This window comes from Palaemon carinicauda, chromosome 2 (assembly GCF_036898095.1).
Source record: "Palaemon carinicauda isolate YSFRI2023 chromosome 2, ASM3689809v2, whole genome shotgun sequence".
Classification (NCBI taxonomy): domain Eukaryota; kingdom Metazoa; phylum Arthropoda; class Malacostraca; order Decapoda; family Palaemonidae; genus Palaemon; species Palaemon carinicauda.
In genome coordinates this window covers 152911772-152938330 of record NC_090726.1, presented here as the reverse complement: position 1 = coordinate 152938330, position 26559 = coordinate 152911772, and the positions used below count along the sequence as shown (strand labels likewise).

Sequence of the window (26559 nt, the reverse complement as noted above, 5' to 3'; positions counted from 1 at the left end):
TAAAAAACACTTCAGGCGCTATGAGCACCGACTACGCGTACGAGTATTGTTTACTTCGGGTGTCGAAAAAAAAAATTCGGGTGTAGAGTAGGAACGTGTTCGAATTGTACTTCGCGTGTCGAAAAATTCGGATACAACCGGTACGACGAAAATTGCTTACTTCGTGTGTCGAAATAAAATTCGGGTGTAGAGTCAAAAATTTACTCGAATTTTATTTGGATATTGGAAAATTCGGATGTAGAGGTTCCACTGTATAAGATATGTTGGTAATAATATATATAATATTGGCAGTTTAGCTTATTCTATACAAAAACTATATTCAACTAAAAAATCATTGCATTACAAGAATAGAAAAGAATTAAAACTGAGCACCCACCAAGGGACTAAGTTTCTTTTCCCCATACTACGTATCATACGGGACTGGAACAGGAAACTTTTTCCATTTTCCAGTATTTTCAGACCATAATCGGAATATTACTCACAAGATATTTAAATAAATGAGAGCAGTTAACAAATTAACATTAAGTAGAAAATAAAATTGCTTAAATGAAAAAGGGATCCAAACAAAAAAAAAAAATCTCCAGCACAAAATCTAATTTGTTCATACTCTTAGGTGACCATTAAAACCTATGTAGTGGCAAGAAAACAAGTGGCTATAAAATGATATCTTTAAATAACAACAACTAATACTGCATCAGGTGAGAGGACAAAGCACACCTGAATAATCCTAGCACTAAAGTAATTCAAAATAACAAAAGATATACAGTACTGTAAGGTAAACCTTTATTACTCAAATTACAAGGGAAAAAGCACTATGTATAAATCATGAAATTGTGCCAGAAGGCCAAGCACGGGAGCCTGTAATGCCATTTAGTGGTCATGTATAACTGGGGGAAACCATACACTTGCAGGACGTAAGAAAAGTTAAGAGGTTGGACAGCAAGATCGAAGTAAGTGGGAATGGTGGTATAGTAGAAAGGTAAAGAGTGCAGGTAGGGGTAAAAAGGACAATGCAAAGAACTTTGAGTAATGCCTATAATACACTGCTTGAGGGTCACTGATGGCAATATCCAGGAGGTAAAAATTGGGAGGACTACTAGGTGGAAAGGGGGGCAGTTGGAGCTCCTGAACTGGCAATCATAAGAGGAGAGGGTATGTAAAGTATCTTTTTATTTTGTTAACTGTCAAAAGCTCATACTTTATAGATATAAGCACAGTGACTTAAAGGTAACATTCATCAAAATAATCAAACACTCAGTATACCTTGTAAAAAAAACTTGCCAATTTCAATCAAGGTGTATTTCCCAGGTTGAGGAGTAAAATCTTCTCTCTTATCCCAGTCATTCTTGGTTTTATCCTTAAACTTCTTCTTGAATGCTTTGATTGCTGCTTCTACATTATCCTGGTAATCTATGCTGTTTTGTCCAGTTTCACCCTGCAAGTTTAATCATTGGGTCAGTAAAATGAGCTTACTACCTAGAGAATCAAATATATATTTCACTCATATACACTCATTATTGGACTATTCTGATTGTTCTCAGACAGAAGGTTGCTATTCAAATATATGCAATGATTTTATAAAAAATAAAAGATACTAAAGGAAAGGATCAACTTACCACACGTCCCCAACGAGTAAAACACAGGATTTCTTTCCCCTCCTTAACAACCTGTATGACATAGAACTTATTGTTGTTGTGCCCAATATTTGTTTGGTTTAACATACAAGTGTAGTCTTCGTGGACCTCTCCCTAAATCAGAGGAAAAAATGGACTTACAATCACAAATATGAAACTAGTACTAGATACATGATATATGCTAGTGATACTTTCCTAAATAATAATTTGGTACTCTCAAGTTCCTAATGTTACAAGTATTTAAATTTTTTAAGATTATAATTACAAGTTTTTTTTTTTTTTAATAAAAACTTCCATCTGCAATAACCTGAAATTATTTGGAAAGATGAACAATCTAAAACCATTGGTCATTTGAATTGTTTATGCAACAAGCAATAGCCAGTCAGTTCCAAACCTTTAAGTCACAAGTGATGACTAGGAAAGTGCTAGTGTTTATGATGATGGGTCACTATTCCCAAACCGTGCATTCTACTCAACCAATCACTTTCTACAATGGAAGCAAAGAGCTAATAAAGTGAAAATATGACAAGAATAATGGTATTAACAGGTTATAAAACCAGATGCATAAGTAAAAACACGTGAAAGAAAACACTTAATTAATGATAGTAAGTGTTGACAAATCAATTCTAAAAGAATTGGAAGTCCAGAACAGAATATAAAACGGTGATTGACTCCTGGGTTAAAGACTAAAATACCAAACTTTCCATGCAACAGAAAATTTTCCAAGGAAAATTCTACCCTCACTGATTTTACAAAAAGTTATAAGTATAATTATATTTTTAGCTACCTCATATAAACAATGAAGTATCATTATCTTTGATATCTAAAGTGGAGAAGAGATTAACCTGCCCAATGAGTCAGATATTCCTACTACCTTACTTTACTTTAAGATGCGACAGGCCAAGAGTAGGTTGTGACTCAAAAGGCGAGATGAAAGTAACTGAGTCACAACCTACTCTTGGCCCATCACATTGGCGACTCCGGAGTGACCCGAACACCCATTCTGGTCCTATACAGCAGGGGAACCCTACTCTCTACAGGACCTCCACAGTCATTTTATCATGTTCGTTCAAAAGTATTCAGCATTTCACACCGCATATTGCTCATTTATTGTTAAATCCACACTATCGAAGCACTTAGAGAGCAAGAAAGTCTTCAGTTTCCTTGAAAGCCATAATATCTTCAGTCTTTCGAATATCTAGGGGGAGCTTATTGTATAGTCTTGGGGCTGCATATTTAAAGACTCTAGAGCCTACAGTAGACATGTACCTAGGTTCCAATAACTTGAAACCATCTGTAACTATTCTGGTGTCAACACAATTTGTTGGCTGTACAATATGAAACATTTCTTTAGATATTTTGGACGTTCAGTTCTGATAACTTGATGAATCATTATACATACTTTAAACTCAATTCTTGCTTCAATAGGCAGCCGGTGTAAATCAATTAGTATAGGAGTGATTCTTTCTTGGGGTGGGACACCTTTTATCAGTCTTGCTTCTCTGTTTATTATGTTTTGTAATTTCTTAAGTTGTATTTTTGGTAAATTGTAGTAGATGCTGTTACAGCAGTCAATCCAGGTAATGGCACAGTTTATCACAAGTTTCTTTACAGAATGTTCAACCAAGTGCTTCTTTAAAAAAGCAATGTTTCTAAGATGATAACCAGCTGAAAGACAAGTTGCAGTCAAGAGATTGGCCTAAATCACGCACTTTACTAGATATTTGGGCAGAGTTTGTTATTTATTTGAATATCTCCCAGGTTTCTTACTCTGTTTTTTCTTTCCAACCACCAACAACTCAAGTTTTACTTTCATTTAATTTTAGTTGTTTGATTGTCATCCATTCCCTAACACTAGCAAGCATTCAGTTTAGAGTTTCAGCTATGTTGTCTTTATTATTTATAGAGAAGTAAAATTGTGTATCATTAGCAAATAGTTTGAACTTCACTCCATGCCTTTGCAGTGTTTTTGACACACCAATACTATAGATACAGAATAAGACTGGGCCTAGTAGACTCCTCTGAGGTACCCCTCTGATACAAGGTTCAAATGATGAATAAGCGTTTCCAATTTGCAAACAGGAATTTCCGTCAACCAAGTAGTCTTTTAGGTATTCAAAAGCTTGGTCTTCAATATTGATGGACTTTAGATCATTTAGTAGCAGTTCCAGTACAACTGTATCAAAAGCAGCACTAAGATCAAGTAATATTTAAATAGCACATTGCTTTCATCCATCATTTCCAGCATATCATTTACAACAGAACAGATAGCTGTCTCAGTAGAGTATAATTTTCTGTAAGAAGACCGATTGTTTGGCAAAGCTTATATTTCTTCTACATGACTAATTAGTTGTTCCAGAATTAAATTTTCTAGCACTTTTGAAATAAAGGATAGATTTGAAATAGGTCTATACAAACTTAATTCCTGATAATCTAGATTTTAGAGCACTTTTCAGAACCAAAGTGACTATAGCCGATTTCTCAGATTTGGGAAACTTGCACTCATCGATGCTGGCCTTTGCTATTCTCATAATTATATCAGCTAAACTAGAAAAGTTTTTTTTTTCGCCAGTTACTTCAGATATTGGCATTGGATCGACTGCAGAGTTTGTTTTCTTTGCTCTCTTGATAGTCCTGGTGACATCATCTTGTGTTATATTATTGAATCTTATAAATTTTATCTGTGTATCTGGTGTTGAAAATTTATAAATGACCTATTTATATTTTCAATTTTGATTTTAAAGAATACCAGAAAATTTTTTGCTAATTCCTGGTCACTGTATGCTTCTGGTAGTAGTAGGTTGGCCAGGGCACCAGCCACCGTTGAGATACTACTGCTAGAGTGTTATGGGGTCTTTTGATTGGCCAGATGGTACTACATTGGATCCTTCTCTCTGGCTACGGTTCATTTTCCCTTTGCCTACACATATCCACACTAAATAGTCTGGTCTATTCTTTACATATTCTCCTTTGTCTTCATACACCTGACAACACATATTACCAAACAATTCTTCTTCACTCAAGGGGTTACTGCACTAATTGTTCAGTGGCCACTCTCCTCTTGGTAAGGGTAGAAGAGACTCTTTAGCTATGGTAAGCAGCTCTTTTAGGAGGAGGACACTTCAAAATCAAATCATTGTTCTCTAGTCTTGGGTAGTGCCATAGCCTTTGTACCATAGTCTTCCACTGTCTTGGGTTAGAGTTCTCTTGTTTGAGGGTACACTCGAGCACACTATTCTATCTTATTTCTCTTTCTCTTGTTTTGTTAAAGTTTGTATAGCTTATATAGGAGATATTTATTTTAATGTTACTCTTCTTAAAATATTCTATTTTCCTTGTTTCCTTCCCCACTCGGCTATTTTCCTGTTGGAGCCTCTGGGCTTGTAGCATCCTGCTTTTCCAACTAGGGTTGTAGCTTAGCTAGTAATGATAATAATAATAGCCTTTTTTTTCATTTACATTTCCCATTACAGCATTTAAGAGACTATAACTTATTTATGCCTGTATTCGCTTTTTTCCTTCTTAGTTGGTAATTATATTAGCACAATGCAGTTTTTAACCAATACCGCTTTCTTTCTTTATGTTTTTTTCCATCTTTTTCTCTTTCTCTGCATCAAACCAAGGAGATCGGTCTTTAACAATTATAGTCTTTTCAATAAATGGACACGATATAGTCATACCTCTCTTCATGAAAGAGTTTGCTTACGAAATTTTCAAGCAGCGAAATGAGATGCAAATATTTTTATGACTCACTATGCAAAAAATGTTTCATGTTAAGAAAAGAGATTTGACAGCCAGGCCGAGAATAAAATAGTCACCCATTACAAAAGGTAGAGGAAAATTAGTTTACACAATAGAAAATGTAGCTGTAGTCTATGGTAGGGGTAAATATAATAGTACAGTACATATGGTACAGTATATTTTGTATATGCACAGTATTGTACTATATGTATGGTATTATTTTTCATTTATTATTACATTATGTTCTAATAATTACTTAATTTACAAGTATTAACAGTTAGTTTAGTGATATTGAATGGTTCAAATGCATTTGGCTGTACAGTATTTCATTGTGGTTACACTGTAGCTTTATTATAAGATTTAATGTGGTTTTGTAGGGTTTGGAACGAATTAGGCAATTTACATGTACGAAAGCCACTCAAGAACGAATTAATTTTGTGTTGTGAGGCATTATATTCACTTTTATCCACCCTATTATATGTGATCATAAAGCAGTCATCTTACATAGGGTGCAACAAACATTGATTATCGTGATTGCAGGGAATACTGATAGCATCATTTATTTTCCTTGTAACTTCTTCAATAAATACAAAAGCCGAGAAGTTTGATTTATGTCTAAATTTTATTTTCTTCACCACATCATGTTTCTGTCGAGGTACAGTAGCCTAAACATAGGAAATTTGCACACTGGAGAGATAGTGCAAGGTAGACAATAAGTAATACATATAACAATTCCTTGACTTTATTCCTGTGGTTTGGTTGCCCATTGCCACGAGAATACACTTTCCAGACACAATGCATGGCAAAATAAAGGCCTAAAAATATTAAAAAAGAGAATCAACGAAATCCCAAATGCGTATTGTAAACATCGATGACTAAAGGTAGTAACACATCAAGTACTATACAATATCGTTACTTGGTATGCATATTGGTAAGTAGTTCATCATATCAATGAACCAAATGTCATGACTTGAAATTGAGTTACCAGGACTTTATTAGGTAACTTATGGGAGCCGGTTCATGGCAGGTAATCATTGTAACACAAGATCGTCGTAACCCCAAGATCTTCTAAACTTGGCTCATTTGGGACCCCTAATGAGCTAACTCAGAGAAAAGGACTAACTCAGTAATGTCCTGCATGATGAGAGACAGCCAGCCTTTTCTGCAGTTATCTCTTACTAGGCGAGAACCAACTTGTTAGTTTTTCTTCTCATCTACACAAACATGTAGTAGTTGTACATTAAGGCGTTGGTGGTTGGTTGTCCTCCATGGTGCAAGTCTTTTCTATTAATGTTTTGGTGCTAGTTCTTGGAGACCACACAGCACATTAATCTCAAGAAAAGGGTTTTGACAAAAGAAAGATCAATTTTTGAAGATCTGCTGTTTGGTCTGTAGGACCCTGTCTCCTCCCTAGTCTTATGCAAGGGAGAGGGACAATCAATTCTCACTTGGAAATGAAAGAAGGTAGCTGGGCACAAGTTGTTGCGCAAGTGGAGTTCTTTTGTCTATAAAGTAAGGATGTCACTCATAGCAGATGGTTTTAAGCATTGGAAGTGCTGTGCCACTGTGCCAAGTTCAATACCGCCTAAACTTGAAGGTCTCTTTATTATACATCAAGTCTGTGCTTTACACACTGATACACTTGGGCCTGGAGCAGGGGAGACAATATTTCTTAGCAATTTAAGTTGTATTGGATTCCTTGTTCTGGCCTTTCACAAGAAAGTCCTTGAGAACCACACAGCACGTCCAAATAATAGGTATTTCCTTCATCAAAACCCCTTTTATTTTGCTGAAATAGGTTTTTCCTTCATCAAGATCCCTTTTATTCTGTTAAGTATCTTATATTTTTTATATTCTGTACGAGCATTTTAAGCAAAACAAAAATAGTAAGCTTCAAGTAATTTCTACTGTAAACATATTTGCCTGTTATGTAGTCCTCATAAAGGGAATAGATTACTGAAATCTTGGTTTTGTACAATAAAAAAGGGATTTTGACAAAGGAAAAATCTATTTCTGGGGAGCGACCTGTGACGCCCGGTGAAAAGGGTCCTTCTTTACACTTTTCTAATATAAATCTTCCAATATACTAGAGAAAGATAAAAGCATGGAATGCAGAGGTTACAACCCCCGTGCGAGCACCTTGTTGGTGTCGTGTATTTAACAAGGGAGTGTGTAAACCACTATTCACAGGCTGTCTTTCATTTGGATAATCCCTTCATCAAAGGGGAGGGCCGTGACAGGCCCTAGAGAATACAGTTGGGCTACCCCACCGACACCTACTACTCGCGCTCTCCAGGTCATCCTTCTGTTTTGGACTTGCCAGCTAAGTCGGTAGTGTTTTGATCAGTGTTTTTTCGCAAGTGTTTGTCGTTAATTCAACATGACTGACGTTGCTACTTCACCTTTATCAATGTTAAGTACCATAGTTTGTTTTGACAGTTTATTGCGGTACCGGGCATTTGTTCTGTTTCCAGTATTGTAGATTTTAGTTTTGGAAGCGATTAGCCTGCCTCGGTATCGGCAGCCATTTTGGGTTTTGTTCGCTTCGGTAAATTTTCAAGTTAATATTGCCCATCTGGTACTCTGTCATCTAGGTTATATTACTTACGTTTTATGACCAACTTTATTATCATTATTTATTATTAGTTTTTACTATGGTATTTATTTGCTAGCAAGTCCAATTTGGACCTACAAAGAATAGCGATTTAGTCTTTGTTATAGTTATGTTCACGCCTCAGGAAGGTGCTCGTTTTAGACTATATCTTTGTTTATTTGTTACGTTGTCGTTATTCTTCGTTCTTGGTTATTACAATTACTAAGAAAAAAGCAATCAATTTTATTATTTTTCTTATCATATTATTGTGTGATGTTGGTTTTTTATTATGTAACCTTGAGAGCGTGAGCATAGAGTGCTCGTTTTCTGTTCTACAGATACGAGTTATCCCTTCTCTCGTTTTCTTTATTAAGCTCGAGTAAGAGATGTGGATTTCCCGTTTTCCGTTTTTTTGCGAACACGAGTTATTCCTGCCTCCTCTTATTCTCCGAGTTGATGATATTACGTTTAATGATATTCACGTTTTATTGATGTGGTTACTGTTAATATAGCTAGCACTATTAATAGGTTACGTTAGTGTATGAGTCATTAGTTGGGTTCGCTTTATGCCGACACCCTTAGCTCCGCCTTGAGTTATACTCCGCTATGATGGATACTCATTGGGTGTGAACTAGTCAGATATTTGGAGTGCAACGGTCAAATCCGGCACTCAGACTCCGGCTGAGGCCTTTTGCACACGAACCTTTGTCATGATTGATCACAATTACATTTTTACGGTCCCTTTTTTCATCGAATCTCCGGCTTCACTGGAGATAACACAGACATTCAGTATCGAGGAATGTTATCGTACCGCTGAGGGTCACTATTTCACGATGACGGACCTTCGTCACTGGATCTCCGGTACAAACAGAGATCAATCAGACGATCAAAACCTGAGTTAACATTTGGATCAATCAGACGATCAGAACCAGGGTATGAACCCTTTTTCATGAATAATCACAATTCCGTTATTACGGTCCTTTTCATCGAATCTCCGGCTTAACCGGATATGCATTGAGGTTAATATTAGCTTTCCTCTGATATTCACGTTTTCAATATGACGGACCTTTGTCCGGTGGCAACAGAGATCACTCAGATGTTTTAGCTGTAAAGGAAAGGATTTAACATGAATACAAAGTAAACTGTACTTACTTTAATGACACTTTGAATTTGCGTTGGTAATATTCATTAGCTATTCTTGAAAGTCCTAATGAAAATATATGAACATAATTAGCAATTTTAAAGAAAAGTCATTCAATTTACTATCTTTGGGGTATAGTGCGACACTTGTAATCATGAAATGCGCCACTGCTGGCGCATGCGCCATAGGTTGGCCACCCCTGACTCAGACGTTCAGAACCGGGGTTAACATTATTTTACCGATGAGGTTTATAGTTACATGTTATGTGGTTACTGGATATTAGTAATCTATTGATTCATCTGTTCACTGACCAGAGTCTCAAGGAACAGTAGATAGCCTCTCATGGCATGGTTGGTTTCGACCTGGCTTTTCATCAGAAGGGGCTAGCGTTCGGTTCCAAGTACTGAGTAGAAATTTATTTCTATTTGAACACGATGTTGTATGGATATTTATCCATATTTATACATAGTTATAATTAAATATATGCATAAATATAGGCATTTTTATTAGTTAGAGTTATACGGCTGATCCCAGCCTGTGAATAGGATCACTAACCAGAGTTTCAAGGAACATCCAGACTTATGTCCCCTTTCTTTTACAGAAGGTCCGCCTACATGGTATGGTTCCCGGAGTCATGCACGCTCTGCTACGAGCTGTCCTCGCTACTCCGGACCCATGATGTAAGTTGGTTCTAATATGTTTCCTTTTGGTATCCTTTGGCGATGATTTAATTTGATCCGGATTAATGTATGCATTGCTTATTGAGAACGGTCTTCTCCTTCATCACTAATCCCCTCACTTCTTTCAGGATGATGATGAATCTCTCCGGCCTGCAAGAGGGGCTCTCCGCCCTTGGGTATCAAGGTTTGGAAGGAATGCTCTATCTAGAGGACCCTATCTCCTCGGAGTTTCCTCTCTAGGGTTGGACATCGACCCCATGGACGGGCAGGTAGGTGGTGATGAGTTTTGAGTGTTCAGCTTTGCAATTACCTGCGTCACCGACCTACGACCCTCAAAGGATCCTGATGTTCATGTTACCTTGCATAAAACCGTGACTGCTAAAAGCAACACATTCTAGGGAAAGCCAAGGGGCTATGACGGAGCTCAAAGATATGGTGGTGAGTCGGATCCGTTCAGGTAACCTCCTTCGATAAAAACAACACAGAAATTTGCCTTACATGTCCCATATATAGATGATACCATAACGCTGGATGGCATAAACGTCCGCCCTCTGGAGGACCTAGAATTTACTCTCAGGGACTAGAATATCCCATTCAACGGATTCGTTCGATTGGAAGAGCATGCCTTGGTTAGGTTAGACAAGGTACCGAAGGTAACGGTATTATTTCCTAAAGGACAGGCCCGATCTGTCTGGACCAGGATGTTGTCGGTCTGGGGGGTACGATAATTCCAAGCTCACCCCACACAATGGGGAATACGCCATATCTACAGCTGCTCTCATTGTTGCCTTGCCTATTATGCATAAATGGACAGGTCTTACTATTCAAGCTGACAAAGAAGGTTCGGCCATACCGGCTCTTAAAGAGCCGGACCCCACCTCGGGGAGACCCTAGCCTCGATTTATCCCACTGAGACTTTGCTTCGGATATTCAGGAAGAACCAATCTCTGCCCTTCCAATTCGACCTACACACTTGGTGGTCTGATCGGGTTAGTTGTGGGAAATAGGTTCTGTCTGAGGCCTCTATCAGACAGGAATCGAGCAGGCTGATAGTTTCCTCCTGATGAGGTAAAACCCTCTTCCCTCAGGAGGAGGTAAACAAGGTTCTACAAGATGATACGAGAGCAACCCAAAATTGCAGGAAAGGCGGGGCCTCACTGCCAGAAAGAAGGTCGAAGACCAAAAGCAAGCTTTCTTCAAGAAAAAGCAGAGAGTTGACCTCTACAAAACAAACCGGGGTCACTGCCATCAATAGTCAGTTACCCACTCGACATCACAGTCTTCCTCTGATTCGACGACTATGCATCCGGATCCCCCTTCATCAGGTGGGATACCTCACTGGTTCCCCAGGTACACAGCCCAACCCCGTTTGGATGCCCTCGCCTGCATTCAGCCCTAGCTCTGAACCCTCAGGTTCCTTTCGTGGACACCAGAGAGGAAGATACAGGAGTAGAAGACAGTTCCGCCATCAAGGCGGACCTAGGAAAAAGGGGGCTAGGGGAAGGAAAGGACCTAGGTTCACTCCCTCACAACGAGGTAGTCCCGGTAGGGGAGAGACTTTACCACTTTCAAGACCATTGGACCTTCAGTCTGTGGGCTCATAGCATAATCTCTAAAGGTTTGAGGTGGAAATAGCCACAAGGTCCTCCCTCCTCCACCAGTGACCCTCTCCAAGAAATCCACTCCCATCCTGAAAGAGTACACCACAGAGTTACTCAAGAAGAAAGCAATCAAACGGGACCGATCACCAAAGTTCCAAGGCTGCCTGTTCACAATCCCGAAGAAAGGCTTGTCGGCATTGAGAGTGGACCGGGACTTGTCAAAGCTAAACTCTTACATTCTCTGCGGCAAGTTCCGGATGATGACTATCTCTCAGGTACGGACCTTACTTCCTCGTGGGGCCGTCACCACCTCTGTCGATCTTACCGACGACTGTTATCATGTGCCAGTAGCTCAAAACTTCTCTTCTTATCTGGGTTTCCGCCTAGGCAGGAAAGCCTTTGCGTTCAAGACAGGCTCTTCAGCCTCAACATTGATCCCAGGATATTCACGAAACTGGGAGAGACAGTGTTAGAACAACTCAGGAACCAAGAGATACAGATCATGGCTTATCTGGACGGTTGGTTCATTTGGGCCCGGTCGGCCATAGAAGGCAACAGAGCTACGAAGGAAGTACTTCGATTTCTCGACAACCTGTGATTTCGGGTCAATCTCCAAAAGTCTCGCCTGCAACCATCAGGCCACTTAGAATGATTAGACATTCAGTGGCACCTTTCGAAGCACACGTTGTCTCTCCCTTCCAAAAAGGTAAGAGGAATAGCTTCCAAGATCAAGAATTTTCTCAAACACAAACGGATGTCCAGAAGAACCTTAGAAAGTATCATCGGCCTTCTCCAATTCACTTCAATAACAAAAATTCAAAGACATCAATCGAGTTTGGAGAAAGAGAGCTACAGTACCTTTAAGAGACAAGGTCTCAAAGATCCCCTCTGTCTTGAAAATGAGACTACGCTCATGGTCCGAACCGAAGAACCTCTCCAAATCGGTTCCTCTACAATTCCCACCTCCACAAGAGACATTCCATACAGCCGCGCCTCTAAGTGGATGGGGGGATTACTCCGAACATCAGATGTTTCAGGGGTCTTGGTCACCCGCCATGAAACAGACCCATATCAATGTTCTCGAAGTCATGGCAGTGTTCTTGACCCTGAAGAGACTCTCTCCTACGAGGTCGAGCCACATCAGAGTAGTGTCAGACAGCACAGACGTGGTACACTGCGTCAACAGGGGAGGATCCAAGTCACCCAACCTGAATCGGATCCTGGTCACTATCTTCGCCTGGCCAACAGAAAAGAACTGGATCCTGTCAGTAACTCACCTTGCAGGAGTCCAGAATGTGAGAGCAGTCTTCGGTTCGGACCATGGGCGTAGTCTCATTTTCAAGACAAGAGGGGATTTTCGAGACCTTGTCTCTTAAAGGTACTGTAACTCTCTTTCTAAAAACTCGATTGATGTCTTTGAATTTATGTTATTGAAGTGAATTGGAGAAGGCCGATGATACTTTCTAAGGTTCTTCTGGACATCCGTTTGTGTTTGAAAAAATTCTTGATCTTGGAAGCTATTCCTCTTACCTTTTTGGAAGGGAGAGACAACGTGTGCTTCGAAAGGTGCCACTGAATGTCTACAATAAAAATGAGAGATGATTCCAAGGTTCCTTGCTGTTCTCTTTATCATTAAATTCAAGCTTGCCAGAAGCAAAAACCTTGTTATATTATATATACAACATTTATCATTATCCTCATCATCACCAGCCGTTAGTAGTCCACTGCAGAACAAAGGCCTCAGACATGTCCTTCCACTTGCGTCTGTTCATGGTCTTTCTGTGCCAGTCCATGCCCGCAAACTTCCTTAGTTCGTTGATTCATTATCTTCTCTTCCTTCTACTGCTGCTTTTACAATCTCTAGAGACCAATTCTGTTATCTTTAGAGACAATTTCTGTTATTCCTAATGTCCATCTATTGTTTGTTATTCTCATTATATTTCCTGCCCATGTCCATTTCTTTTTCTTACAAGTTGTTAGAATATCCTCTACTTTAGTTTGCCCTCATATACATATTGCTCTTTTACTGTCTCAGTTAATTCCCATTATTATTCTTTCCATAGTTCTTTGAATGGTAGCTAACTTATGCTCTAAGCCTTTAGTAAGGCTCCTAGTTTCTGATGAATAAGTTAGTACTGGTAGGACCATTTCATTAAATACTTTTCTTTTTAGAGAAAGTGACTCTTCAAAACCTTATTTTGCTTACCAAACGCTCTCTATCACATGGTTATCCTTCTTTTAATTTTGGTCTCGTGTCCTAAAGAAACACCTACTGTCTGTCCTAAGTATGTATATTCATTAACACTCTCTAAAGGCTCATCCATAACTCTTAATTGTTGTCTCTGCATTTTCAATGAACATTATCTTAGTTTTACTCATATTCTTTTTAGTCCAACATTTCTGCTATCTCAATTCAAATCTTCTATTATCTTTTGTAATTCCTCGCATTATTCACTAAACACAACTATGTCATCTGTAAATCTTAGGTTGTTAATGTATTCCCAATTAATATTAATTCCTACATTTTCCCAATCTAAAATCTTAAAAACTTTTTCAATACATGCTGTGAATAACTTACGAGAAATGGGGTCTCCCTGTCTAACTCTTTTTCTCAATCAGAATTTTCTCGCTATTGATAGTATTAGGATTGCTGTACTTCTTGTACAGATATCTTCAAGTGTTCTAACATAAGATTCTTCTATTCCTTGTTTTTGATGGACTTTCAATACTGCTGATGTTTTGACAGAATCAAAGCCTTTCTCATTGTTTATTAATGCCATACATAGTGGTTTGTCATACTCTGTTGATAAGCTAGTTAAATACATGGATATGGTCAGTTGTTGAATACCCACTTCTTGAGCTTGCTTGCTTGCTCTCTTGATTGATTAAAGTCTAACGGTTTTTCTATTCGGCCTAATATGATCTTTGTAAATATTTTACATATTATGAAGAGCAAACTTATTGGGTTGGTAAATTTTCAGGCATTTGATGTAGAGTTCAGCCAGTTTTACTTCTTCTCCTGCCTCTTTTCATACCTTTCAATGCTTTCTTTACTTCTACTATTACGTTTGGTACCGGATTCGGAGTTTCATTATTTCTAATCCCCTCGATCTCTATTGTGGATAATATTTCCATTTTCCTACTTTAAAGCAAATATCTGTTGGTGCCCTATTCCTACTCTTCTTTTGATCAATTTGATGCTTCTTCCTTTTAGTGTTTCCTCAATTTTGGCGTGATTGTGTTAACGAATATCTTGGGTTTTCAGTTTATTTTTTGTTTTGGATAGTTCTGCAGATTCTATTTCATCTCTTTTGGATTTTAGCATCATTTCCAAACTTTTCATTATTACATTTTTGGTCTTTTCAAAACGTTTTCCTTGATCTTGTTTAAGAACTCTTCCACTTATCTTTTGTGCTGACTCCATACAAATTTTGTTAAATTACTGTTAATTTCTTCTTTACTTGCTTCCATTTCATCATGTAGCTGGGAGTACCTATTTTGTATTGCTAAAGTAAACTCAACATATTTTTGTCTTATTACATGAGTGTTTATTTTCTTTCTTAAAATAAATTTTTCTCTCTCTATACTTAGATTTAAACAATTTTGCTTCTTACCATTCTATGGTCACTTGACTTTAACTTGTTTAACACTATTACAACTTGAACAAATTAACTTTTTAGAGGAAAAAGTGGAAGTTAGTAAAAGAAAATTTTGTTGGAATTGCAAGTGGTGTGTGTGGCAAAAAGTTTGTTGGAGGCACCATGAGGAAGGGCAGTGAATGGTGGAAGGATGGAATGAAGGTAAAAGTGGAGGAGAAAAAGAAGGCATTTGAAGAATGGCTGCAGAGTAATAGTGTAGAGAAGTATGAAAGATAGAGAGAAAAATGTGGAAGTAAAGCGCAAGGTAACTGAGGCAAAGAGGGCGGTTAACCTGAGGTGGGGTCAGGGATTGGGTCGTTCATATGAAGATAATAAGAAGTAGTTTTGGAGAGAAGTGAAGAGAGTAAGGAAGGCTGGTTCGAAAATTGAAGAGACAGTGAAAGATGGAAATGGAAGGTTGTTAAAAGGAGAGGAGGCAAGGAAAAGGCGGGCGGAATATTTTGAAAGTTTACTGAATGTTGAGGATAATAGGTAGATATAATTGCTGTTGCAGGTGTTGAGGTGCCAGTGATGGGAGATGAGAATGAGAGAGATTACAAGAGAGTAAGTGAGGAGAGCACTAGATGAAACGAGAGTAGGAAAAGCATCTGGTATGGATGGTGTGAGAGCCGAGAAGTTGAAGGAAGGGGGTGTGAATGTACTTGAATGGTTGGCGAGATTGTTTAATGTGTGTTTTGTGTTGTCAATGGTACCAGTAGATTGGGTTTGTGCATGTATTGTACCACTATATAAGGGTAAGGGAGATGTACACGAGTGTTGTAATTCATGGGGTATTAGTTTGTTGAGTGTGGTTGGAAAAGTGTATGGTAGAGTACTGATCAATAGGATTAAGGATAAAACAGAGAATGCAATCTTAGAAGTACAGGGTGGTTTTCGAAAAGGTAGGGGTTGCGTTTATGGATCTAGAGAAAGCGTATGATAGAGTTGATAGGGAAGTGATGTAGAATGTGATGAGGTTATATGGAATTGGTGGAAGGTTGTTACAAGCAGTGAAAAGTTTCTACAAAAGTGGTAAAGTGTGTTAGGATAGGAAATGAAGTGAGCAATTAGTTTCTGGTGAGAGTGGGGCTTGACAGGGATGTATGATGTCGCCATGGATGTTCAACTTGTATGTTGCCGGAGTGGTGAGAGAGGTGAATGCTCAAGTGCTTGGACGAGGATTGAAACTAGTAGACGAGAATGATCCTGAATGGGAGGTAAATCAGTTGTTGTTTGCGGATGATACTGTACTGGTTGCGGACACATAAGAGAAGTTTGCCGATTAGTGACAGAATTTGGAAGGGTATGTGAGAGAAGGAAGTTCAGAGTTAATGTGGGTAAGAGTAAGGTTATGAGATGTACGAGAAGGGAAGGTGGTGCGAGGTCGAATGTCATGTTGAATTGAGAGTTACTTGAGGAGGCAGATTACTAAGTAATTGGGGTCTGTTGTTGCAGCAAATGGTGGCGTGGAAGCAGATGTACGTCAGAGAATGAATGAAGGATGCAAAGTGTTAGGGGCAGTGAAGGGAGTGGTAAAGAATAGAGGGTTGGGCAAAAATATAAAGGGAACTCTGTAGGAGAAAGTAATTGTACCAAATGTGATGTATGGATCGGAGTTGTGGGGAATGAAAGTGACGGAGAGACAGAAATTGAATGTGTTTGAGATGAACTGTCTAAGGAGTATGGCTGGTGTATCTCGAGTAGATAGGGTTAGGAACGAAGTAGTGAGGGTGAGAACGGGTGTAAGAAATGAATTAGCAGCTAGAGTGGATATGTGTTGAGGTGGTTTGGCCATGTTGAGAGAATGGAAAATGGCTGTCAGCTAAAGAAGGTGATGAATGCAAGAGTTGATGGGAGAAGTTCAAGAGGAAGGCCAAGGTTTGGGTGGATAGATGGAGTGAAGAAAGCTCTGGGTGATAGGAGGATAGATGTGAGAGAGGCAAGAGAGCGTGCTAGAAATAGGAATGAATGGCGAGCAATTGTGACACAGTTCCTCCGGTTGCCTTGGATGACTGCAGAGGTAGCAGCAATAGGGGATTCGGCGTTATGAAGCTTCATCTGTGGTGGATACTGGGGGAGGGTGGACTGTGGCACCCTAGCAGTACCAGCCAAACTCAGTTGAGTCCCTTGTCAGGCTGGGAGGAACATAGAGAGGAAAAGTCCCCTTTTTTTCATTTGTTTTGATGTTGGCTACCTGCCAAAATTGGGGGAAGTGCCTTGGTATATGTAACTTTTCCACTGAGATTGAAATCTATTTCCTTTTTCGTTTCTCCATTTGGGCTTCTCCATATCCATTTTCTATGTTCCTTTTGACATAAGAAGGAGTTTATGATTTTAAGATAGCTTCTTTCAGCAAATTCTACAAGCATGTCTCCTCCCTGTCATTCCTTGTGCCTACTCCAACTGATTAGATTTCGCCAGTCATCTCTATCTTGAGCTTTTAATTTAATACTTCTCCATTCATCATCTACTTCTTACTTCATACTGCTCAGCTATGTAGGCCTGGGTCTTCCAACTCTTCTAATGCTTTATGGAGCCCCGCTGAACATTTAGTAAACTAATCTCTCTTGGGAAGTGCAAAAAGCATGCCCAAACCATTTCCATCTACCCCTCATCATGATCTTATCCACATGAGACTCTAGTAATCTCTCTTATAGTTTAATTTCTAATCCTTTCCTGACCTTCAACTCCCAATATCCTTCTGAGGGCTTTGTTCTCAAATCTACGAAATCTATTGTAGATTGTTTCATTGTCATATCATGACTCATGTCCATAGAGTAACACCGATCTCAGTAAACTGATATATAGTCTTATTTTTATATGTAATTTCAGGAGATTTGATTTCAAAATTTTACTTAACCTAGACGTTGTCTTATCTGCTTTTTTCAATCTTTCACTGAACTTTAATTCCAAAGACCCTGTACTGGAGATCATAGATCCTAAATACTCGAGGGATTCTACTTCATTAATCCTTTCTCCCTCCAATGATATTTCATCTTCCATTGCATACTCCATTCTCATCATCTCTGTCTTTCTTCTATTTATCTTTAGTCCAACTTCGTGTGATATTTCAGGCATTCTGGTAAGCAAGCAATGCAAATCCTGTGATGCTCTGCTAAGAAGAACAGCAGCATCAGCATACTCTAGGTCCGCTAAATTCCTATCACCAATTCAGTCCAATCCTTCTCCACCATCTGCGACTGTTCTCTGCATTACAAAATCCACGAGAAGGATAAACAACATAGGTGACAACTCATTCCTTGGAGTACTACGCTGTCCACTAGAAATTTATTTCATAAGACTTCATTAACATTAACTTCACACTTGCTATACTCATGAACAGACTTGATCAAATTTACATATGAGAAATTCCATAAAAACACAGGACTCTCCACAAAATTGGTCGGTGCACAGTATCAAATGCTTTTTCATAGTCCACAAATGCCATCAAAGGGGGATTTCTATATTCTATGCATTTCTGTACATCTCAAAATTAAAATTTGGTCAGTGCAACTTCTACTTTTCCTAAATCCTGCTTGTTTATCTCTCAGCTTTTCATCAATCTTTCTATACTCTCTCTTTAGAATAAGCATACTATATATTTTTATAACAACTGACGTAAGTGTTATGCCTTTGTAATTATTGCAATCAGTCAGGTCTCCTTTATTTGCCATTTTCACAAACTCCTAATTCCCATTCATCAGGTTTTGCCTCTTCATGCCCCATTCTACAACATAATCTTATAAGTATTCTGGGAGTCAATTAATTTTCGGCCAGTATCATCTCGACAGTTATTCCATCGTATCCAGGGGCTTTCTATCTCTTTAGTGTCTTGAGGAAAGCTTTGACTTCAAACACACTGAATTCATTCATGGGAACATTAAAGTCTTCACCAGCTTCAGGTATATCAATCAAATTATTCCCTTCATATCTCCTATTCATGACCTCACTAAAGTGTTCCATTCAATGTTGTCTTCATCTTCTGTTGTTATAACTGATCCAACTCTCTTTTTGATGGATGATATGTGCTTCTTATTCTTTGCCCCCATAGAGATTTCAATGATAATTTTAAGAGCAATTCTTACACTAAAGCCCCTTCCTGAACTCATAGCTTTGTCAGCCCCATCTGCTTTACTGTCTTAATATTCTCTCCAGTCATTCCTGGCTTTTCTTTTCACCTCACTATCAATACTGGAATACTTAGTATGCTCTACCTTGTAATTTTCATTACTTCCTCAAAAACTTTCAACAATCAATTTCTGTCTTTGTCTCCTTTTTATGGTATCCCAAGTATCATTTGATATCCATGGCTGTCTCCTTGTAACTGCGTGTCCCAATACTTCACTACCAACTGACTGACATATGTTCTTCATATCACACCATTCTTCATTAATTGTCTACTCTTTGTCTCTTAAAGTCTAAGACTGCAAATCAATTCTTACATTCAACTGCAAATGTTTCTCTGTGCTCTTCTTCTAAAAGTGTAGTTGTATCAAAGCTAGGTATTCTATCTACCTTTCTGTTGGGTGCTTTCAGTTTTAATTTCAGTGTGGAAATGAGGAGCTGGTGATTACTACCAATACCTGCACCTCTATAGCTTCTTACATTTCTCAGTCCTCCATCTCACCTCATCAATGGCAATGTGATCTATCTGATTTTTGTAATTGCCACATGGTGAAGTCCACGTATACTTGTGAATGTTCTTGTGTTGAAAAAGAGTACCTCCAATGACATGATTGGTGCTGAGCAGAAACTTATGAAAAGTGCTCCATTTTCATTTGCATCGTTGCCAAGAACCCCGACACCCATCACATTCTCTATTCCTTGATTATTTCTGGCGTCTTTACATTGATATTGCCAATCGCAATTTTCTTATCTCTCTGGGATCTCATCTATTACAGTCTCCTTTTCTGCATACTATTCATATTTTCTTTCTTCAGGGGAATCATTTGTTGGGGCATAGCAAACTGTAATACTCATATTGCTCTCTTTTGATTTGAACTTTGCTAGTAATAATCTACTATTTACAGTTCTCCACTTGGTTAATGCCTTTTCTTCTCTTGGTGTCATTATCCTTCCTACTCCTTCTCTTCCTACTCCAACTGATCTTCCTGAGTAGCTATATATATTGCTTTGGTCTAAAGTTTCCTTACCAATCCCCTTACAACGTGTTTCACTTAGGGCCAAGATACCCAAACTATATTTCATAAATTCACTCTCCACTTGCTGTAACTTCCCAATCTGATTCATGGTTCTAACATTCCAATTACCTATTTTCAATTTTCCTCTAGTATTTATGATCCGGGAAATTCTTAGCACACCGCTATGCCCAGGAATGGGGGCCATTCTTTCATCTTCTCTATCCGTAACTGACTAAATCCATAGAGGATTCATTGGCTAGATACATCAAAGGATAGCCAGTTCCTTGTGATACACAATTCCTATCTAAGGCAAGTTATATATATACATATATATATATATATATATATATATATATATATATATATATATATATATATATATATATATATATATATTTTCTTTGATCTGAGATGTTGAAGGAAGGGGGTGTGACTGTACTTGAATGGTTGGTGAGATTGTTTAATGTGTGTTTTGTGTTGTCAATGGTACCAGTAGATTGGGTTTGTGCATGTATTGTACCACTATATAAGGGTAAGGGAGATGTGCACGAGTGTTGTAATTCATGGGGTATTAGTTTGTTAAGCGTAGTTGGAAAAGTGTATGGTTGAGTAATGATTAATAGGATCAAGGATAAAACAGAGAATGCAATCTTAGAAATACAGGGTGGTTTTAGAAGAGGTAGGGGTTGTATTAATCAGATTTTTACAGTAAGGCAGATATGCGAGAAATATTTAGCAAAAGGTACTGAGGTGTATGTTGCGTTTATGGATCTAGAGAAAGCGTATGATAAGAGTTGATAGGGAAGTGATGTAAAATGTGATGAGGTTATATGGAATTGGTGGAAGGTTGTTACAAGCAGTGAAAAGTTTTTACAAAAGTGGTAAAGTGTGTGTTAGGATAGGAAATGAAGTGAGCAATTAGTTTCTGGTGAGAGTGGGGCTTGACAGGGATGTATGATGTCGTCATGGATGTTCAACTTGTATGTTGCCGGAGTGGTGAGAGAGGTGACAGAATTTGGAAGTGTGTGTGAGAGAAGGAAGTTGAGAGTTAATGTGGGTAAGAGTAAGGTTATGAGATGTACGAGAAGGGAAGGTGGTGCAAGGTTGAATGTAATGTTAAATGGAGAATTACTTGAGGAGGTGGATCAGTTTAAGTACTTGGGGTCTGTTGTTGCAGCAAATGGTGGAGTGGAAGCAGATGTACGCCAGAGAGTGAATGAAGGTTGCAAAGTGTTGGGGGCAGTTAAGGGAGTAGTAAAAAATAGAGGGTTGGGCATGAATGTAAAGAGAGTTCTATATGAGAAAGTGATTGTACCAACTGTGATGTATGGATCGGAGTTGTGGGGAATGAAAGTGATGGAGAGAGAGATATTGAATGTGTTTGAGATGATGTGTCTAAGGAGTATGGCTGGTGTATCTCAAGTAGATAGGGTTAGGAACGAAGTGGTGAGTGAGAACGGGTGTAAGAAATGAGTTAGCAGCTAGAGTGGATATGAATGTGTTGAGGTGGTTTGGCTATGTTGAGAGAATGGAAAATGGCTGTCTGCTAAAGGTGATGAATGCAAGAGTTGATGGGAGAAGTACAAGAGGAAGGCCAAGGTTTGGGTGGATGGATGGAGTGAAGGAAGCTCTGGGTGATAGGAGGATAGATGTGAGAGAGGCAAGAGAGCGTGCTAGAAATAGGAATGAATGGCGAGCGATTATGACGCAGTTCCGGTAGGCCCTGCTGCTTCCTCCGATGCCTTAAATGACCGCGGAGGTAGCAGCAGTAGGGGATTCAGCATTATGAAGCTTCATCTGTGGTGGATAACGGGGGAGGGTGGGCTGTGGCACCCTAGCAGTACCAGCTGAACTCGGTTGAGTCCCTTGTTAGGCTGGGAGGAACGTAGAGAGTAGAGGTCCCCTTTTTTGTTTTTGTTTAATTTGTTGATGTCGGCTACCCCCCAAAATTGGGGGAAGTGCCTTGGTATATGTATGTATGTATCTTCTCTATCCGTAACTGACTAAATCCATAGAGGATTCATTGGCTAGATACATCAAAGGATAGCCAGTTCCTTGTGATGCGCAGTTCCTATCTAAGGCAAGTGACCCCTGCTGGTCCATACTAATGCTAGTAAGATCAACCACCAGGCATCAGGAGTAAAAGCCAAAGAGACAGTTTGTCCATTGCCTTAAATCCAATTCGTCACCCTGCAGCCAGTGACTTCACCGAGATTTAGGGAGCATTTCCTCCAAAACCAAAGCTCTCATTACTCCATCAAGTTGCTCATCCGCTTATATGAGTATAACCGTAGGCAAACATGTATTGCTAAGATATCCCATCCATATACCAAGGCACTTCCCCCAATTTTGGGGGGTAGCCGACACCAACAATGAAACAAAACAAAAAGGGGACCTCTACTCTCTATGTTCCTTCAGCCTAATCAGGGACTCAACCGAGTTCAGCTGGTACTGCTAGGGTGCCACAGCCCAAACTCCCACATTTCCACCACAGATGAAGCTTCATAATGCTGACTCACCTACTGCTGCTACCTCCGCGGTCATCTAAGGCACCGGAGGAAGCAGCAGGGCCTACTGGAACTGCGTCACAATCGCTCGCCATTCATTCCTATTTCTAGCACGCTCTCTTGCCTCTCTCACATCTATCCTCTTATCACCCAGAGCTTTCTTCACACCATCCATCCACCCAAACCTTGGCCTTCCTCTTGTACTTCTCCCATCAACTCTTGCATTCATCACCTTCTTTAGCAGACAACCATTTTCCATTCTCTCAACATGGCCAAACCACCTCAGCACATTCATATCCACTCTAGCCGCTAACTCATTTCTTACACCCTTTCTCTCCCTCACCACTTCGTTCCTAACCCTATCTACTCGAGATACACCAGCCATACTCCTTAGACACTTCATCTCAAACACATTCAATTTCTGTCTCTCCATCACTTTCATTCCCCACGACTCCGATCCATACATCACAGTTGGTACAATCACTTTCTCATATAGAACTCTCTTTACATTCATGCCCAACCCTCTATTTTTTACTACTCCCTTAACTGCCCCCAACACTTTGCAACCTTCATTCACTCTCTAACGTACATTTGCTTCCACTCCACCATTTGCTGCAACAATAGACCCCAAGTACTTAAACTGATCCACCTCCTCAAGTAACTCTCCATTCAACATGATATTCAACCTTGCACCACCTTCCCTTCTCGTACATCTCATAACCTTACTCTTACCCACATTAACTCTCAACTTCCTTCTCTCACACACCCTTCCAAATTCTGTCACTAGTCGGTCAAGCTTCTCTTCTGTGTCTGCTACCAGTACAGTATCATCCGCAAACAACAACTGATTTACCTCCCATTCATGGTCATTCTCGCCTACCAGTTTTAATCCTCGTCCAAGCACTCGAGCATTCACCTCTCTCACCACTCCATCAACATACAAGTTAAACAACCACGGCGACATCACACATCCCTGTCTCAGCCCCACTCTCACCGGAAACCAATCACTCACTTCATTTCCTATTCTAACACATGCTTTACTACCTTTGTATAAACTTTTCACTGCTTGCAACAACCTTCCACCAACTCCATATAACCTCATCACATTCCACATTGCTTCCCTATCAACTCTATCATATGCTTTCTCCAGATCCATAAACGCAACATACACCTCCTTACCTTTTGCTAAATATTTCTCGCTTATCTGCCTAACTGTAAAAATCTGATTCATACAACCCCTACCTCTTCTAAAACCACCCTGTACTTCCAAAATTGCATTCTCTGTTTTATCCTTAATCCTATTAATCAATACTCTACCATACACTTTTCCAACTACACTCAACAAACTAATACCTCTTGAATTACAACACTCATGCACATCTCCCTTACCCTTATATAGTGGTACAATACATGCACAAACCCAATCTACTGGTACCATTGACAACACAAAACACATATTAAACAATCTCACCAACCATTCAAGTACAGTCACACCCCCTTCCTTCAACATCTCAGCTTTCACACCGTCCATACCAGATGCTTTTCCTACTCTCGTTTCATCTAGTGCTCTCCTCACTTCATCTATTGTTATCTCTCTCTCATTCTCATCTCCCATCACTGGCACCTCAACACCTGGAACAGCAATTATATCTGCCTCCCTATTATCCTCAACATTCAGCAAACTTTCAAAATATTCCGCCCACCTTTTCCTTGCCTCCTCTCCTTTTAACAAACTTCCATTTCCATCTTTCACTGTCTCTTCAATTCTTGCGCCAGCCTTCCTTACTCTCTTCACTTCTTTCCAAAACTTCTTCTTATTCTCTTCATATGACTGACCCAATCCCTGACCCCACCTCAGGTCAGCTGCCCTCTTTGCCTCACGTACCTTGCGCTTTACTTCCACCTTTTTCTCTCTATATTTTTCATACTTCTCTATACTATTACTCTGCAGCCATTCTTCAAAAGCCCTCTTTTTCTCTTCCACTTTCACCTTCACTCCTTCATTCCACCATTCACTGCCCTTCCTCATGCTGCCTCCAACAACCTTCTTGCCACATACATCACTTGCAATCCCAACAAAATTTTCTTTTACTAACTTCCACTCCTCCTCTAAATTACCAGTTTCTCTTACTCTCACCTCATCATATGCCATTTTCAACCTTTCCTGATATTTACTTTTTACCCCCGGTTTTATTAGCTCTTCAATCCTCACTACCTCCCTTTTACATCCACCTACTCTATTCCCCCACTCTTTTGCTACAACTAATTTTCCTTCCACCAAAAAATGATCAGACATACCGTTAGCCATACCCCTAAACACGTGCACGTCTTTCAATCTTCCAAACATTCTTTTAGTTACCAACACATAATCCATTAATGCCCTTTCTACTACTCTTCCATTTGCCACTCTTACCCATGTATACTTATTTTTATCTTTCTTTTTAAAGAAGCTAGCACTTATTACCATCTCTTGTTCAACACACATGTCTACCAGTCTCTCACCACTCTCATTTTCACCTGGTACGCCATACTTACCAATGACACCTTCTACCTCTCCAGCGCCCACTCTAGCATTTAAGTCACCCATAACAACTACATAATTCCTTCTACCCAGTCCTTCTACACACCTAGTTAAATCATTCCAGAACTCATTCCGCTCTTCTTCACTTTTCTCACTACCTGGCCCATACGCACTGACAAACGCCCAACATTCCCTACCCAACCTAACCCTTACCCACATTAACCTAGATGATATCTCCTTCCATTCCACTACTTTACCTGTCATCCATTCACTCAGCAATAACGCCACACCCTCTCTCGCTCTTCCCCTTTCAATCCCAGACACTCTACCAGACATTTCACCAAACATCACTTCACCCTTTCCTTTCATCTTTGTCTCACACAAGGCCAATACATCCATCCTTCTACTTCTAAACATACTTCCAATCTCACATCTTTTACTCTCTATCGTACTACATCCACGCACATTTAAACACCCCAAAACTAGAGTGCGGGGAGCAGTCACTCTCCCCCCAGCTCCATCTCCTTGTCGATGTCTCGCAGGAAGTTTTTACAGGAGAGGGGGTTCCCAGCCCCCTCGTCCCGTCCCTTTTAGTCGCCTCTTACGACACGCAGGGATAACGTTGGCGCTATTCTAATTTTTATATGCCCCCGCGGCCACAGGGGGCTTGCTAAGATATACCACCAATATATATATATATATATATATATATATATATATATATATATATATATATATATATATATATATATATATATACTGTATATACATTTATATATACATATATATATATATATATATATATATATATATATATATATATTTCTTTTTCATCTTCCCTATCCGTAACTGACTAAATCCATAGACGATTCATTGGCTAGATACATCAAAGGATAGCCAGTTCCTTGTGATGCGCAGTTCCTATCTAAGGCAAGTGACCCCTGCTGGTCCATACTAATGCTAGTAAGATCAACCACCAGGCATCAGGAGTAAAAGCCAAAGAGACAGTTTGTCCATTGCCTTAAATCCAATTCGTCACCCTGCAGCCAGTGACTTCACCGAGATTTAGGGAGCATTTCCTCCAAAACCAAAGCTCTTATTACTCCATCAAGTTGCTCATCCGCTTATATGAGTATAACCGTTGGCAAACATGGATTGCTAAGATATACCACCAATATATGGATTGCTAAGATATACCACCAATATATATATATATATATATATATATATATATATATATATATATATATATATATAAATATATATACATTTATATATATATACATTTATATATATATACATTTATATATATATACATATATATATATATATATATATATATATACATTTATATATATATAT

At 39.1% G+C, this 26559-nt stretch overlaps 1 protein-coding gene across 1 annotated transcript in view; it reads right to left on the bottom strand.

Annotated features, from left to right (window-relative positions):
* The window catches only part of LOC137620693 (protein mono-ADP-ribosyltransferase PARP3-like), a 307977-nt gene that overhangs the window by 201650 nt on the left and 79768 nt on the right, over positions 1-26559 (bottom strand). Inside the window, exons 4-5 of the mRNA XM_068351043.1 lie at positions 1617-1748; positions 1282-1435 (exon numbers count right to left, since the gene is read on the bottom strand). Of these exons, the coding sequence (XP_068207144.1) occupies positions 1282-1435; positions 1617-1748 (286 nt within the window). The remainder of the gene's footprint in view (positions 1-1281; positions 1436-1616; positions 1749-26559) is intronic.